Source organism: Megalobrama amblycephala, linkage group LG19 (assembly GCF_018812025.1).
Source record: "Megalobrama amblycephala isolate DHTTF-2021 linkage group LG19, ASM1881202v1, whole genome shotgun sequence".
Taxonomy (NCBI): domain Eukaryota; kingdom Metazoa; phylum Chordata; class Actinopteri; order Cypriniformes; family Xenocyprididae; genus Megalobrama; species Megalobrama amblycephala.
Window position 1 is genome coordinate 4997318 of NC_063062.1, and position 16913 is coordinate 5014230.

The 16913-nt window shown below is 33.7% G+C and overlaps 1 protein-coding gene across 1 annotated transcript in view; it reads left to right on the plus strand.

Annotated features, from left to right (window-relative positions):
* Positions 1-16913, plus strand: part of rasgrf1 (Ras protein specific guanine nucleotide releasing factor 1) — a 54986-nt gene that overhangs the window by 28922 nt on the left and 9151 nt on the right. Inside the window, exons 11-20 of the mRNA XM_048168569.1 lie at positions 383-446; positions 698-840; positions 974-1056; positions 2967-3215; positions 8157-8527; positions 13027-13146; positions 15343-15513; positions 15608-15714; positions 16174-16286; positions 16500-16560. Of these exons, the coding sequence (XP_048024526.1) occupies positions 383-446; positions 698-840; positions 974-1056; positions 2967-3215; positions 8157-8527; positions 13027-13146; positions 15343-15513; positions 15608-15714; positions 16174-16286; positions 16500-16560 (1482 nt within the window). The remainder of the gene's footprint in view (positions 1-382; positions 447-697; positions 841-973; positions 1057-2966; positions 3216-8156; positions 8528-13026; positions 13147-15342; positions 15514-15607; positions 15715-16173; positions 16287-16499; positions 16561-16913) is intronic.

Here is a 16913-nt window from a genome sequence, read left to right on the forward strand (position 1 = left end):
TGTCACAAGATAAGCAGAATTGCCCGTTGTAATATAAAACTTGAACATATAATGCAGATAAAGTTGTTTTTTCAAAAAACTGAATAAATATAGAAATGTTATTTACATTGTTCCTTAATTTCTAATGCATTTTATACATTTTGAATGTATCGAGTCACTTGTTAAACCAGTAAAATGTTATGTTGTTCCCAGAAAATGGTGATTACCACCTTCAGCCGACTGTAATTTTTCCACATTCAATAAGCCAGTATTGTTCCTGGTCTGTGGGGAAATTCAAGATCACAGTAGATCGTCACAGTAATCACTGTTTTAGTACAGCTGCTATTGATTATTGGATAGATTCTCCGAGCGTATCTGACTCTTGCTTGTCTCCGGATGGCAGAATGGAGTGGTGTCGCTCATTGACTGCACACTGATAGAGGAACCAGAGGGCACCGACGATGAGTGTACGTATCAAAATCCTTGATTTAATCTTAACATTCCTTAAATACCTCCTGAAATATTAAAGTAAAATAAAAAATAGATCTGCGTTCACGTTTTGACACAGATAAGAGACCACTGTACTAACCCACTTTTGAAAAGCATTAGTCGCCACTGATACTGGCATTTTATTGAAGTAGATCCGACCACAAATCTAATCGCAATAGACCTCCACTAGATTTATTCCAGAGGATCATTGTTTTCTTTTTCTCTTCAGCCAAGTCAGACAAGAGTGGTCAAGACATGGAGCACCTGGATTTTAAGATTGTGGTGGAGCCCAAAGACAGCCAGTCCTTCACCATCATCCTGGTGGCCTCCTCGCGGCAAGAGAAGTCAGCCTGGACCAGTGACATCAGCCAGGCATGTCTGCTCACATCAGATAGCGCTGAGTGATCCACGCAGCCCTGGGGCAAGACCTTCGTCTTTTACTCACCTCCTGTGGTTCAAACACTGTCCTTATGCTCTTTTTTTTCTCTCTCATTCTGTACTACAGTGCATAGATAATATTCGTTGTAATGGGCTGATGATGAACGCCTTTGAGGAGAACTCTAAAGTCACTGTGCCCCAGATGATCAAGTAAGCACTTACACTAGAAGTAACCATGCTGTTCCAACACAGAAATGTTTGTAAATGTCTATAAAACACAGTCAGTTTCTGTATATAGGTCAAGTATATCGGCCTGGATATATATATATATATATATATATATATATATATATATATATATATATATATATATATATATATATATATTAGGGCTGTCAAACGATTAATCGCGATTAATCGTATACAAAATAAAAGTTTGGGTTTTCATAATATATGTGGGTGTACTGTGTGTAATTATTATGTATATATAAATACACACAAATTAATATATATATATATATATATATATTAGGGCTGTCAAACGATTAATCGCGATTAATCGTATACAAAATAAAAGTTTGGGTTTTCATAATATATGTGGGTGTACTGTGTGTAATTATTATGTATATATAAATACACACAAATTAATATATATATATATATATATATATATATATATATATATATATATATATATAGAGAAATATGTTATTTATGTACAAAATGTTTTTATTTATATATAATATAAATTATATAAAAATATAAATAAATACATATACTTGTAAATATTTCTCAAATATATACATGAATGTGTTTATATATTTATATATACATAATAATTACACACAGTACACCCACATATATTAGGCAAACTCAAACTTTTATTTTGTATGCAATTAATCGTTTGACAGCCCTAATATATATATATATATATATGCCTTTTTTTAAATGCCCGATACTGATACAAATTGTGACCTTGGACCACAAAACCAGTCATAAGGGTCAATTTTTTGAAATTGATGAGATTTATACATCATCTGAAAGCTGAATAAATAAGCTTTCCATTGATTTATGGTTTGTTAGGACAATATTTGGATACGACTATTTCAAAATGTGTAATATGAGGGTGCAAAAAAATCTAAATACTGAGAAAATCACCTTTAAAGTTGTCCAAATTAAGTCCATAGCAATGCATATGGCACTCTCAGTAATACATTTTTGATATATTTATGGTAGGAAATTGACAAAATATCTTCATGGAACATGATCTTTACTTAATATCCTAATGATTTTTGGCATAAAAGAAAAATTGATAATTTTGACCCATACAATGTATTATTGGCTATTGCTACAAATACCTGAGTGACTTATGACTGGTTTTGTGGTCCAGGGTCACATATGTGCAGAGCAGAGTTGGCCAAACGCAGATGTAATGCTGATTTTTATAATACAGTTATAAAGTATGGCAAAAATATGTAATTGTAATTATAGCAAATATTGCACATAAAACATTATTTATTTATTTTACCTACATTTATTTGCATTACATTAACTTATTTCATTCTACTTGCTCAGTTAAAAAAATACTGAAAAAATATATCAGTATATTACTAAAGATCTGTTTTTTAAAGTCCCCCTGTAGTCAATAATTGTATCCCTTAAAACTCATCTTTGATCACCAAAATGGCATATTTAAACATTTCCCTTGAAAAAAATATTACTTGAGTGTAACTCTACACCCTTGCCTCATTTAGTATACGTGGTTCTATGAATATGCAAATTAGACCCGCCTCCACTCACTCCAGCTCAGAGATCCACTCGTTGACGTGATTGGTTACAAGGTAGTTAAGCAAGTTCAAACAGCATTTTTGAGACTGTTTTTGGTTCCGTTTTAAGGAGAAAATACTCAGATTGACTGATGTACAGTATTTGCACATGGTTTGTCTTAAAGCATATTAAAAACACTACATAGATATATAAAAACATACAAATTTAAGCTATATTCATATTTTTATGAGTATTCACATACTGCTATTTTTTTCAAGAATGATTATAAAAACCATAAAGTTGTGCTTTGTAAACATATAAATCACATGTGATTTCCTGTGTCACATGTTTAGGTCTGATGCCAGTCTGTACTGTGATGATGTGGACATCCGCTTCAGTAAGATGATGAACTCGTGCAAGGTGTTGCAGATCCGCTATGCCAGCGTGGAACGCCTGCTGGAGAGGTTGACTGACCTGCGCTTCCTCTCCATCGACTTCCTCAACACCTTTCTGCACTCCTACCGCGTGTTCACCAGCGCAGATGTAGTCCTTGACAAACTCATCACCATATACAAGAGGCCCATCAGCGCCATACCAGCCCGGTGAGCCACACAAATTTTTCAGAGGTTATTGTGGAAAATGGGGAGTGTGATCAGCTTAGCATGCCCACAGAGAGATGTCAACCTGAAACTGCTCTCATGCACATAACAGGGCATGGCAAGAGTGCTGTTTTCAGCGCAGAATACTGATTAAGCTGAGCTTAATAACCTAATATTTATAATGTTAAAATAAAGCCGACTGATTTAAGCAGCATGGCATTCGATAAAAGTTTAAGACTAGTCGACTAATCGGTCTTAAAGGATTAGTTCACTGCCACACATTACGTAATCATGTTGGAAAGGTCACGCGAGATGCAATTCTGACTTTTTTCTTGTAATTGCGAGTTTTTATCATGCAATTCTGACTTGTTTTCTCAGAATTGCAAGAAATAAACTCATAATTGCGTCTTATCAAGTCAGAATTGTGAGATATAAACTTACAATTTTGAGAAAAAACGTCAGTCTTTTTTCCTTCACAGTTGGACATTATAACATGCAATTGTGTGTTTATATCTGAATTATATCAGAATTGCAAGGAAAAAAAGTCACAATTGTGAGTTTATTTCACGCAATTCTGACTTTATAACTCGCAATTCTGACTTTATAACTCACAATTCTGACTTTATATCTCGCAATTCTGACTTTATATCTCGCAATTCTGACTTTATAACTCGCAATTCTGACTTTATATCTCGCAATTCTGACTTTATATCTCGCAATTCTGACTTTATAACTCTCAATTCTGACTTTATATCTCGCAATTCTGACTTTATATCTCACAATTCTGACTTTATATCTCGCAATTCTGACTTTATATCTCACAATTCTGACTTTATAACTCTCAATTCTGACTTTATATCTCGCAATTCTGACTTTATAACTCTCAATTCTGACTTTATATCTCGCAATTCTGACTTTATATCTCGCAATTCTGACTTTATAACTCTCAATTCTGACTTTATATCTCGCAATTCTGACTTTATATCTCGCAATTCTGACTTTATATCTCACAATTCTGACTTTATATCTCGCAATTCTGACTTTATATCTCACAATTCTGACTTTATAACTCTCAATTCTGACTTTATATCTCGCAATTCTGACTTTATAACTCTCAATTCTGACTTTATATCTCGCAATTCTGACTTTATATCTCACAATTCTGACTTTATATCTCGCAATTCTGACTTTATATCTCGCAATTCTGACTTTATATCTCACAATTCTGACTTTATAACTCTCAATTCTGACTTTATATCTCGCAATTCTGACTTTATATCTCGCAATTCTGACTTTATAACTCTCAATTCTGACTTTATATCTCGCAATTCTGACTTTATATCTCGCAATTCTGACTTTATAACTCTCAATTCTGACTTTATATCTCGCAATTCTGACTTTATATCTCACAATTCTGACTTTATATCTCGCAATTCTGACTTTATATCTCGCAATTCTGACTTTATATCTCACAATTCTGACTTTATAACTCTCAATTCTGACTTTATATCTCGCAATTCTGACTTTATATCTCGCAATTCTGACTTTATAACTCTCAATTCTGACTTTATATCTCGCAATTCTGACTTTATATCTCGCAATTCTGACTTTATATCTCACAATTCTGACTTTATATCTCGCAATTCTGACTTTATATCTCACAATTCTGACTTTATAACTCTCAATTCTGACTTTATATCTCACAATTCTGACTTTATATCTCGCAATTCTGACTTTATATCTCACAATTCTGACTTTATAACTCTCAATTCTGACTTTATATCTCGCAATTCTGACTTTATAACTCACAATTCTGACTTTATAACTCTCAATTCTGACTTTATATCTCGCAATTCTGACTTTATAACTCGCAATTCTGACTTTATATCTCGCAATTCTGACTTTATATCTCACAATTCTGACTTTATATCTCGCAATTCTGACTTTATATCTCACAATTCTGACTTTATAACTCTCAATTCTGACTTTATATCTCGCAATTCTGACTTTATATCTCACAATTCTGTCTTTATAACTCTCAATTCTGACTTTATAACTCTCAATTCTGACTTTATATCTCGCAATTCTGACTTTATAACTCTCAATTCTGACTTTATAACTCTCAATTCTGACTTTATATCTCACAATTCTGACTTTATATCTCGCAATTGTGACTTTATATCTCACAATTCTGACTTTATAACTCTCAATTCTGACTTTATATCTCGCAATTCTGACTTTATAACTCTCAATTCTGACTTTATATCTCGCAATTCTGACTTTATAACTCGCAATTCTGACTTTATAACTGTCAATACTGACTTTATAACACAATTCTGACTTTGTATCAAAATTTTGACTTTATATTACGCAATTCTGACTTGATAATTAGCAATTCTCTTTATAACTCACAATTTTCACTTTATTACTCACAATTTTGACTTTATAACACACAGTTCTGACTTTATAACTTGCAATTATGAGAAGAAAAGTCAGAATTGTGAGATAAAAAGTTGCTATTACCGTTTTTATTATTTAATACCTTTATATTTTACTCATAAAGATCCATCCCTAATTCTCAGCTTGCTAGAAGCCTTTTGATGAGCTTGTATCTAGGCACACATATATGTAACCCCTCCGGTTCTACTCGCACCTCTCCAAGCGGGATTCGAACCGGTGTTTCCGGCATGGGAGGTGGGAGCGCTAACAAGGACACTAAAGATCGCAGCCTCTAGCGTCAGTCGCTAGCGTGCCTCTTGAGGCCAGGGGAGTGAAGTTTACCTGCACAGATCTTCACTAGCAGACCTTTGTTACATATATACAATAAATGCACATGCAGGAAGCTCTTAGTTCAGCAGTGGGCCTTTACTTTGCTGTGTATGTGTTCTCGTGTGAGAGAGAATGAGCAGAAAAATGTTTCGGTGAGACAGGAGAGAGGTCACACCAGTGTTTGTCACCCTATAGTGAGAGCGAGTGAGCGTCTGCGTGCGTGTGGGATAAAACGAGATAAAAGAGAGCGAGATGGAGAGAAAGCCAAAGGGGAAGGGAGTGAGATGTGCTGGAGTTGCTAAAGGCTTGCTAGAGGTCACACTAATGTGTGTCGCCCTGCTCTATGTATGTGTGTGTTCTGCTGGAAACAGCAGTAATTGGGCCCTGCTTCATCGCCCGCAAGCCTGCCTGACTGAAGCATCTCAGCGGGGCTCTTGTCGCCATCACCTTAGCAACCGGCCACTCTGCTGCAGGACCCCACCCTCCACCCGTGCCGCATCTGCGAGATGAAATATTTAGTGTGCACGTTTTGCAGCCTCTCTCTCTCTCTCTCTTTCTCTCTCTTGTGTGCGCGCTTTATTTTCGTCTCTCTGTCTTGCTTTCTGCGTCTCCTCCTTCTGTTGGCTCCGGAGACGGAGATCCAGGCAAATCGGTAAGAGCCGGGGACCTCCCACACACCCACAGCCTGTAGCACCCACTCTCCCCTGGGCAGACTGCATGGCTGTGATGCCTCCCCAGACCTCCCCCGCTCAGCTGCCCTGCCTCAGCTTCAACGGTCACCCAGACTGTCATAAGAGGGGCTATTTCTGTGCAGGCATGACGTGTAGGGGTGGCTCGATGTGTGGGAAAGCTTCTCTGCAACGCTCTCCAACGTTATAGAGAGATGTGAAGAGTAGGCTGTTTATGCTCCGCAGAGACGCTTTTCTCTGTCAGCGCATATACCCTGAGCACACCACGCAGCACTGGGAAGCCATTATCCGCTAAATCATGAGCTGCAACGAGAGGCAAATACGTAACTGTTGTTTTTTTGTAGGCTAGTGATGTACCGATGGTGGTTTTCTGAATCTGTGCTTATTTAAAGGTGAAGTGTGTCATTTCTGGGACTGTACACTCTAAAAAATGCTGGGTTAAAAACAACCCAAGTTGGGTTGAAAATGGACCCAGTGGTTGGGTTAAATGTTTGCCCAACCTGCTGGGTAGTTTTATTTAACTCAACTATTGTTTAAAAATGAGTGTATTGCTTGCTTAAAATGACTTAAACTTAAAATGCTTAACATATGTTTAATAAATGAACATTTATTAATAAGTTTAAAGAATAATAATTAAACAATAAACATTTATTTAATTGCTTATTAATAAATGTTCACCTTTTGATTATTATTGTTGCCTCTAGTAATTATGTCTCTGATTTTTAATTTCCAACCTATTTTGGGTTCATTTTATGCCAGCCATATGGTAATTTTTAAACAATTATTGGGTTAAATAAAACTGCCCAGCATGTTGGGTCAAACATTTAACCCAACCGCTGGGTTAAAGCAACCTAATCGCTGGGTTTGGCCATTTTCAACCCAAATTGGGTTGTTTTTAACCCAGCATTTTTTAGAGTGTAGTGACATCAAACTGAAAATCATCAATGTTTTCATACAGGTTCTCATTGGTCAATTAGACAGTTATCCCCGCCCCCAAACTAAAAGCATCGATTGAGCTTTAAACAAACAGCTCCGTGAGGTTCATTTAAAATGAGTAATAATTCACTAACTGGTGGGAGTGGCCTTGGATGACAACATGCCCAGTGCATTATGGGTGTTGAAGTTTTCCCACAAAAAAAGACTTTCTACTATATAAGCAGCCAAGTTTTATTGATACCCCAATTTTTCTGTGGCGAAGTACCCCTTTAATGTTGAAAACAGTTGTGCTTTCTATTTTTTTAAAATAGAAAGTTCAAAAGAACAGCATTTATTTGAAATAGAATTATTTTGTAACATTATAAATGTCTTTACTGTCACTTTTGATCAATTTAACTCAAATAAAAGTTTTAATTTCTTTCAAAACATTAAATTGAATTAAAATTCCTTATCTTAAATCACATGTCCGTGTATGACACCCTCAAGAGGTTTAAATCAAGACAACATGGTCACTAACTCAACCCTCCCTCCTGATCTTTTTGACACAAAGATCCCTGGAGCTGTTTTTCGCGAGCAGCCAGAACAACAAGCTCCTCTACGGAGAGCCTCCTAAGTCACCCCGTGCCAGCCGCAAGTTCTCCTCCCCACCCCCGCTGGCCATCACCAAGACCTCGTCCCCCAACCGCCGCCGCAAACTGTCCCTCAACATCCCCATCATCACCGGTGGGAAGGCTCTGGACCTGGCTGCCCTTAGCTGTTCCTCCAATGGCTATGCAAGCATGTACTCATCCATGTCCCCTTTCAGCAAGACTACTCTGGACATCAACAAGCTCTACGTGTCCAGCCCCATCTCCAGCAAGATTCCTGACGAAGGCGAGGGCAAGACGGACAAGTCTGATGAGAGTTCGCCATGCAAACAGGGTGAGGTCACACTGCAAATTCACTGTTAACACCAAAATATTAGTAGTCAATACCAGTACCAGAAAAAAAAATTGCCATACAATAATAAAAAATTTAAACCATCTCGAGATTAAAGTTGTTAAATTTCGAGAAAAAAGTCGAAATAAAATGTTGAGAATAAACTCATTAAATTATGAGAAAAAAGTCATTAAATTACGAGAACAAATTTGTTAAATTATGAGAAAAATGTCGTTAAATTTTGAGAAAAAAGTCGAGATAAAAATGTGGAGAATAAAGTCATTAAATTACGAGAAAAAAGTTGTTAAATTACGAGAACAAATTCGTTAAATTATGAGAAAAAACTTGTTAAATTTCGAGAAAAAAGTCGAAATAAAATGTTGAGAATAAACTCATTAAATTACGAGAAAAATGTTGTTAAATTACGAGAACAAATTCGTTAAATTATGAGAAAAATGTCGTTAAATTTTGAGAAAAAAGTCGAGATAAAACGTTGAGAATAAAGTCATTAAATTACAAGAAAAAAGTTGTTAAATTACGAGAACAAATTCGTTAAATTATGAGAAAAAACTTGTTAAATTTCGAGAAAAAAGTCGAAATAAAATGTTGAGAATAAACTCATTAAATTACGAGAAAAATGTCGTTAAATTACGAGAACAAATTCGTTAAATTATGAGAAAAATGTCGTTAAATTTTGAGAAAAAAGTCGAGATAAAATGTTGAGAATAAACTCGTTAAATTACAAGAAAAAAACTTGTTAAATTTTGAGAAAAAAGTCGAGATAAAATGTTGAGAATAAAGTCATTAAATTACGAGAAAAAAGTTGTTAAATTACGAGAACAAATTCGTTAAATTATGAGAAAAAACTTGTTAAATTTCGAGAAAAAAGTTGAAATAAAATGTTGAGAATAAACTCATTAAATTACGAGAAAAATGTCGTTAAATTACGAGAACAAATTCGTTAAATTATGAGAAAAAACTTGTTAAATTTCGAGAAAAAAGTCGAAATAAAATGTTGAGAATAAACTCATTAAATTACGAGAAAAATGTCGTTAAATTACGAGAACAAATTCGTTAAATTATGAGAAAAATGTCGTTAAATTTTGAGAAAAAAGTCGAGATAAAATGTTGAGAATAAAGTCATTAAATTACGAGAAAAAAGTTGTTAAATTACGAGAACAAATTAGTTAAATTATGAGAAAAACTTGTTAAATTTCGAGAAAAAAGTCGAAATAAAATGTTGAGAATAAACTCATTAAATTACGAGAAAAATGTCGTTAAATTACGAGAACAAATTCGTTAAATTATGAGAAAAATGTCGTTAAATTTTGAGAAAAAAGTCGAGATAAAATGTTGAGAATAAAGTCATTAAATTACGAGAAAAAAGTTGTTAAATTACGAGAACAAATTCGTTAAATTATGAGAAAAAACTTGTTAAATTTCGAGAAAAAAGTCAAAATAAAATGTTGAGAATAAACTCATTAAATTACGAGAAAAATGTTGTTAAATTACGAGAACAAATTCGTTAAATTATGAGAAAAATGTCGTTAAATTTTGAGAAAAAAGTCGAGATAAAATGTTGAGAATAAACTCGTTAAATTACAAGAAAAAAACTTGTTAAATTTTGAGAAAAAAGTCGAGATAAAATGTTGAGAATAAAGTCATTAAATTACGAGAAAAAAGTTGTTAAATTACGAGAACAAATTTGTTAAATTATGAGAAAAAACTTGTTAAATTTCGAGAAAAAAGTTGAAATAAAATGTTGAGAATAAACTCATTAAATTACGAGAAAAATGTTGTTAAATTACGAGAACAAATTCGTTAAATTATGAGAAAAAACTTGTTAAATTTCGAGAAAAAAGTCGAAATAAAATGTTGAGAATAAACTCATTAAATTACGAGAAAAATGTCGTTAAATTACGAGAACAAATTCGTTAAATTATGAGAAAAATGTCGTTAAATTTTGAGAAAAAAGTTGAGATAAAATGTTGAGAATAAAGTCATTAAATTACGAGAAAAAAGTTGTTAAATTACGAGAACAAATTCGTTAAATTATGAGAAAAAACTTGTTAAATTTCGAGAAAAAAGTCGAAATAAAATGTTGAGAATAAACTCATTAAATTACGAGAAAAATGTCGTTAAATTACGAGAACAAATTCGTTAAATTATGAGAAAAATGTCGTTAAATTTTGAGAAAAAAGTCGAGATAAAATGTTGAGAATAAACTCGTTAAATTACAAGAAAAAAACTTGTTAAATTTTGAGAAAAAAGTTGAGATAAAATGTTGAGAATAAAGTCATTAAATTACGAGAAAAAAGTCGTTAAATTACGAGAACAAATTCGTTAAATTATGAGAAAAAAATTGTTACATTTCGAGAAAAAAGTAGAAATAAAATGTTGAGAATAAACTCATTAAATTACGAGAAAAATGTCGTTAAATTACGAGAACAAATTCGTTAAATTATGAGAAAAAAATTGTTAAATTTCGAGAAAAAAGTCGAAATAAAATGTTGAGAATAAACTCGTTAAATTACAAGAAAAAAACTTGTTAAATTTTGAGAAAAAAGTTGAGATAAAATGTTGAGAATAAAGTCATTAAATTACGAGAAAAAAGTCGTTAAATTACGAGAACAAATTCGTTAAATTATGAGAAAAAAATTGTTAAATTTCGAGAAAAAAGTCGAAATAAAATGTTGAGAATAAACTCATTAAATTACGAGAAAAAAGTCGTTAAATTACGAGAACAAATTCGTTAAATTATGAGAAAAAAATTGTTAAATTTCGAGAAAAAAGTCGAAATAAAATGTTGAGAATAAACTCGTTAAATTACAAGAAAAAAACTTGTTAAATTTTGAGAAAAAAGTTGAGATAAAATGTTGAGAATAAAGTCATTAAATTACGAGAAAAAAGTCGTTAAATTACGAGAACAAATTCGTTAAATTATGAGAAAAAAATTGTTAAATTTCGAGAAAAAAGTCGAGATAAAATGTTGAGAATAAAGTCATAATTTAATGAGTTTATTCTCAACATTTTATCTCGACTTTTATCTCGAAATTTAACAACATTTTTCTCATAATTTAATGAATTTGTTCCCGTAATTTAACAACTTTTTTCTCGAAATTTAATGAGTTTATTCTCAACATTTTATTTCGACTTTTTTCTCGAAATGTAACTAATTTTTTCATTTAACACCTTTAATCTCGAGATGGTTTTATTTTTTTATTATTGCTTGGCCCTAATCCTCTTCCGTAGATAACAGCATAAACTAATAACACAGTGGTTTATTTAAAAAAAAAATCATATACATATTGTTCATATTATTATATTATAATCCATACTATTATATTAATATTATTAATATATACATGTAAATTAAAATAAAAAAATGTAAAAACGGTATATGCCATAGTTTTATACTAATTTATTATAAATATGAAACTAAATTATAACAATGGCATCTACCCTCACATAACAAATACTTGGCGGTGTTATTTTAATATCATTGATATAATATTATATTTTTTGTTAATATTTTCAATAAGATATTTTCTCTTTCCATTGTCAGTAATTTTGTTGTGTTTTTTTGCCATTTTTTATTAGTTTTTCTTTCTTTTTTTAAATATGTCTATATTTTTTTTTATTTAATATTTATTTATTATTTTTATTTTAGTTTATTTAGTTTATTTTATTACTCAAACTTAAACTAAACAAAAATTAGAAATGTTGCTTTAACTAGCTGAAAATTATTTTTTAAATATTGTATTTAATTTACCTTATTTTACTACAAGTAATGAAAATGTTTTTTATGGTTTAAGTTTTAGTTAACGATAATAACCCTGATGGTATTGTTACATTTTTAATTGTAGTATCAATTGATACTGAAGTACCAGTAATTTTGACATACAGGCGTTTTAGAATGAAAACAATCCTCATCTACACTGTCGCTTCTACAGCGTTTCAGAAACGATCTCCGTCTACACTACACGACCGTAAACGCATGTCACATGACCGTTCGTGCTCACTGGGCGTGCGGATACAAGTGTAAACAGTTGCGCATGTAGGTAGCTGTAGTATTAAAAACTTTAACTGCACAATGGCTGAAAAAATTACAACAAAGCCAGCAAAGATTGCAGTTCAGTCTCCATGTTATTGTTACACGATTGTCAAGGATATGCAGAGCGAATGTGGGCAGCCACACCATCGTTTTCAAAAGTCTCCGTTTTAGTTCGTTTACACTGAAACACAACCCCAGTGTTTTCAAACTAAAACGGTCTCTGCAGCGTTTTCGAAAGTCTCTGTTCTTGAGGGTCGAAAATGCCGGAGTAGTGTAAACGACAGGCGTAAGAGTAGCAAAACGTATGTGTTTTAAAACAAAAACGCACTAGTGTAAACGGGTCTCCACACTCCAAACTGATACAAGATGGTTGCTTTGTGTTCTTTCATGTGGTCGATATGTTATGCATATAGATAGCCGTAAATGCCTATGACTGATTTTTTTCTAGATACTTCAGTGAGGGAGGAAAACGACAACGACCAGACCCAGAGTGACGAGGCAGAGGCTGAAGTATCGCCCACCAAATCACCCACCACTCCCAAAAACGTCAAATGCAAAAACTCCTCAGGTAGAAGACACTCTGTCCTAGACTTCCCTGCCATGTTGTTATCGCTCACTGACATGAAAACCAGAGCACCTGCATCTCATGCTGACAAGCCACCTGCACCCTTCAGACCAGCCAAATGTTGCATTTATCAATGGCTCAAAATGGCAGACTAGCTGTTTTGAGAAACGGAGTGTTTAATTCAATAGTCCAGTAACATTAGATTTTTCTTTTAAAGGTTTGCGCTGCTTGATTTAGCTATAACTTTAAGGTCCTTAGCATTTTGGTATGTGAGATGTTGTTGTTTCTTTTTGTTCACACTTGCCGTTCATGTTTTAAAGTACACGCTGTATCTGTAAAAGTGATTCTTAGGACAGACGTGGAAGACACGATTCATGCAAAATCTCATTAATTCTGTAGGTTTAAAAAAAAAAAAAAAAAGCTCAGGGAAACGCCAAAGGAGGCGTGAGTAGGTGTTTGGAAAACTTGTGCCATAGCAACCATTAGCGTGCATTCTCTCTGCCACCCCGGTGCAGTCGATGCACTTCAACAACGCCATCTCCTTGCTTTTAAAACTAACTTCAACAGGGGTTCAAAGGTCAACAGTGACCTTATTGTTTCATATGCGTGACGCGGTATTTCCGTCAAGCTTTGTGGCAGTAGAAGATTAAAGCATGTTTTGGTTACCTTTAGGTATTTTTTTTAAGCCTTTGCTGCAGCGTGCAACAACAAACTTGTTTTCTTTAAAACGTTGCTTTTGTTATTCTCTGAGAGTGTATTTGAGACATTCATCTTAGTGAAATGATGAGCTATTTTTAGTCTCAACCATCTTGAGAACCAGAGCCCAGCCTATTGTCTTGATTGATCCGCAGTCTGTGATTTTACGCTTTGCACCGCCACCTACTGGATGCTTCGATGCACTACATCATTTCAGCATCATCACTCTTATGCTCCAAAAATACTTTTTATTTATTTTTTTTATTTTTTTATGATAACATGATGCATTTGCCCGTGGAAAGTGCTTGCAAGTACAAAACTAATAGTATGGAGATAAGTGCTTATTTTGGTCTTTCTGACCAGAGTCGTTTTTATTTAACAGTCGTTGGGTGCAGTATAGATGTTTGTGACATTTTCATATGTCATCATCGGAGGCTTATCCATTGTGGAGATAATGTCACTGCCTCCATTATTTCTGCATGAGTCCATCTTGTCTTATTTTACACCTGCTGTGTCCTTAAAGGGGAAGCACTCTGAAACACAGTAACTCCACTTTTACTTAATATTTGTTTGGACCTTTTAGTCTTTGGCTATGGACAGATTATGGAAGCTTGTTTCCGCCACTAAATAAAAAATAAAAAGGGTAATTGTTACTTTTTATCTCACAATTCTGACTTTTTTCTTGCAATTGTGAGTTTTATCATGCAATTCTGACTTTTTTCTCAGAATTGTGAGATATAAACACAATTGCGAGTTATAAAGCCAGAATTGCATGATATAAACTCGCAATTGCGTCTTAAAAGACAGAATTGCGTGATATAAACTTGTGAGTTTATATCTCCCAATTCTGAGAAGAAAAGTCAAAATTGTGAGATTTAAACTCGCAATTGCAAGTTATAAAGTCACAATTGCATGATATAGTCCGAATTGCATGAGTTATAAAGTCAGAATTCTGACTTTTTTCTTGCAGTTGCGAGTTTATATCATGCAATTCTGACTTTATAACTCACAATTGTGAGTTTATATCTTGCAATTCTAAGAAAAAAAGTTAGAATTGTGAGATATAAACTTGCAATTGTGAGAAAAAAGCCAGAATTCTCGAGAAATCTTAAGTTTATATCTCACAATTCAGACTTTTTTCTTGCAATTCCAATTTTATATGCCACAATTCAGAAGAAAAAAAAAGATATAAACTCACAATTGCAGTTTTTATCTCACAATTCTGACTTTATAACTCACAACTGTAAATTTAAATCCAACAATTCTGACCTTTTTTCTCAGAATTGCGAGATATAAAATACAAAGTTCTGTCATGAAACTCTAGATGGACTGATAGGTGCTTGCAAACACATCATTCTCTATAGGGCACAGATGATTGGTTCCTGCTGTGTCAGGGATATATACATTTTTTTTATTTCATGACGGAAACAAGCTTCCATAGCAATTAACCTCCAAACATGCATTTAACAGTCGTGTGTGCTACTTGTCTTTCTCTCTGGGCAGAATTCTCTCTGTTCTCATACAATAATGGCATGGTGATGTCGTCCTGCCGGGAGCTGGATAACAACCGTAGCGCCTTGTCTGCCGCTTCTGCCTTCGCCATCGCCACTGCTGGTGCCAACGAGGGCACGCCAACCAAGGAGAAGTACCGCCGCATGTCTCTGGCAAGCACAGGTAGCATTCACCAATCTGTTTCAATCTCTCATAGGTTGTGATTATTTGTTGCCTGGCAGAAAAGGGATTAATGTGAATTTTGATTGGTTATCAGGGTTCCCCACGGATCAGAGGAACGGAGATAAGGAGTTTGTGATTCGTCGAGCAGCAACTAACAGAGTTCTCAATGTCCTCAGGCACTGGGTGTCCAAACACTCGCAGGTGAGATTGAGTACACATTATAATAATATACTAAGAAGTGGCTAAAGAGAAACAAAATGTGGTAAAAAATGTCCAAAATGATTTTTTTGCACTTATTTTGATGATATCAAGAAACATGATAACATTTTAAATAGGTCATGTAATGCTTCTTAATGTTTTCCTTTTCTTTTATTGCGTAATGTATCTGTTTGTGCATGTATACGATCTGCAAAGTTCACAGTCTCCCACAAAGGGAATTATTCTATCTATCAGAAAACACTGATCCAGACCTGCCTAAAACGCCTCGATCGCACCCTATAAACAAAATAGTGAACTTTTAAAATAGCATCATATGACCCCTTTAAAACATGCTCAAATATAAACAGCATTTTAAAAAATAATAATAGTATTGAAAGAACTTTCTACAGAGTTCTGTGTGCCTTGCATTTGTGTTTGCATGACTGTGTATTGTGTGTGCAGGACTTTGAAACCAACACTGAACTGAAAATGAAGGTGATTAGTTTCCTGGAGGAGGTGATGCATGATCCTGAACTTCTGACCCAGGAAAGGAAAGCTGCAGCCAACATCATCAGGTGAATAGAGTCTGCCCTACAGCCTGACTGATGCAATGATCATATGTAGGGTTAGATAAATGCAGAAGAAATAATAAATAAATAATAATAATCATTTTTATGAGTGTGTTGCAATAGCTTTTGTGTGCCACATCTGTCATCTGATAACATTTTGTGCATGTCAGTCAGTCTTTGGTTTTCCTTGTAAAGCATCCATTTTTTTTTTTCTGACAGGACATTGACACAGGAGGATCCTGGTGACAATCAGATCTGTCTGGAGGAGGTGCTGCAGATGGTGAGTGGGGTGATTCTGGATCATCCTTTAAATTATTTATTATTAACATACATAACATTAAAGTATTTCACTGCTAAAACAATCAGAGCTTTATTGTTTCAACATAATGTATTTACATTACTGTTCAAATGTTTGGGGTCAAAAATTCTTTTAATGTTTTTTGAAAGAAGTATTGTATCTTATGCTCACCATGGCTGCATGAAATATATATATTTTTTTCTATTTTAATATATTTTAAAAACGGGTTACACTTTATTTTACAGTGCTGTAATTACATTGTACTTACTCAAATAAGTACTGAGTACTATTAATTAACTGCATGTACTTACAGTTAAGGTTAGGGTTTGGTTTAG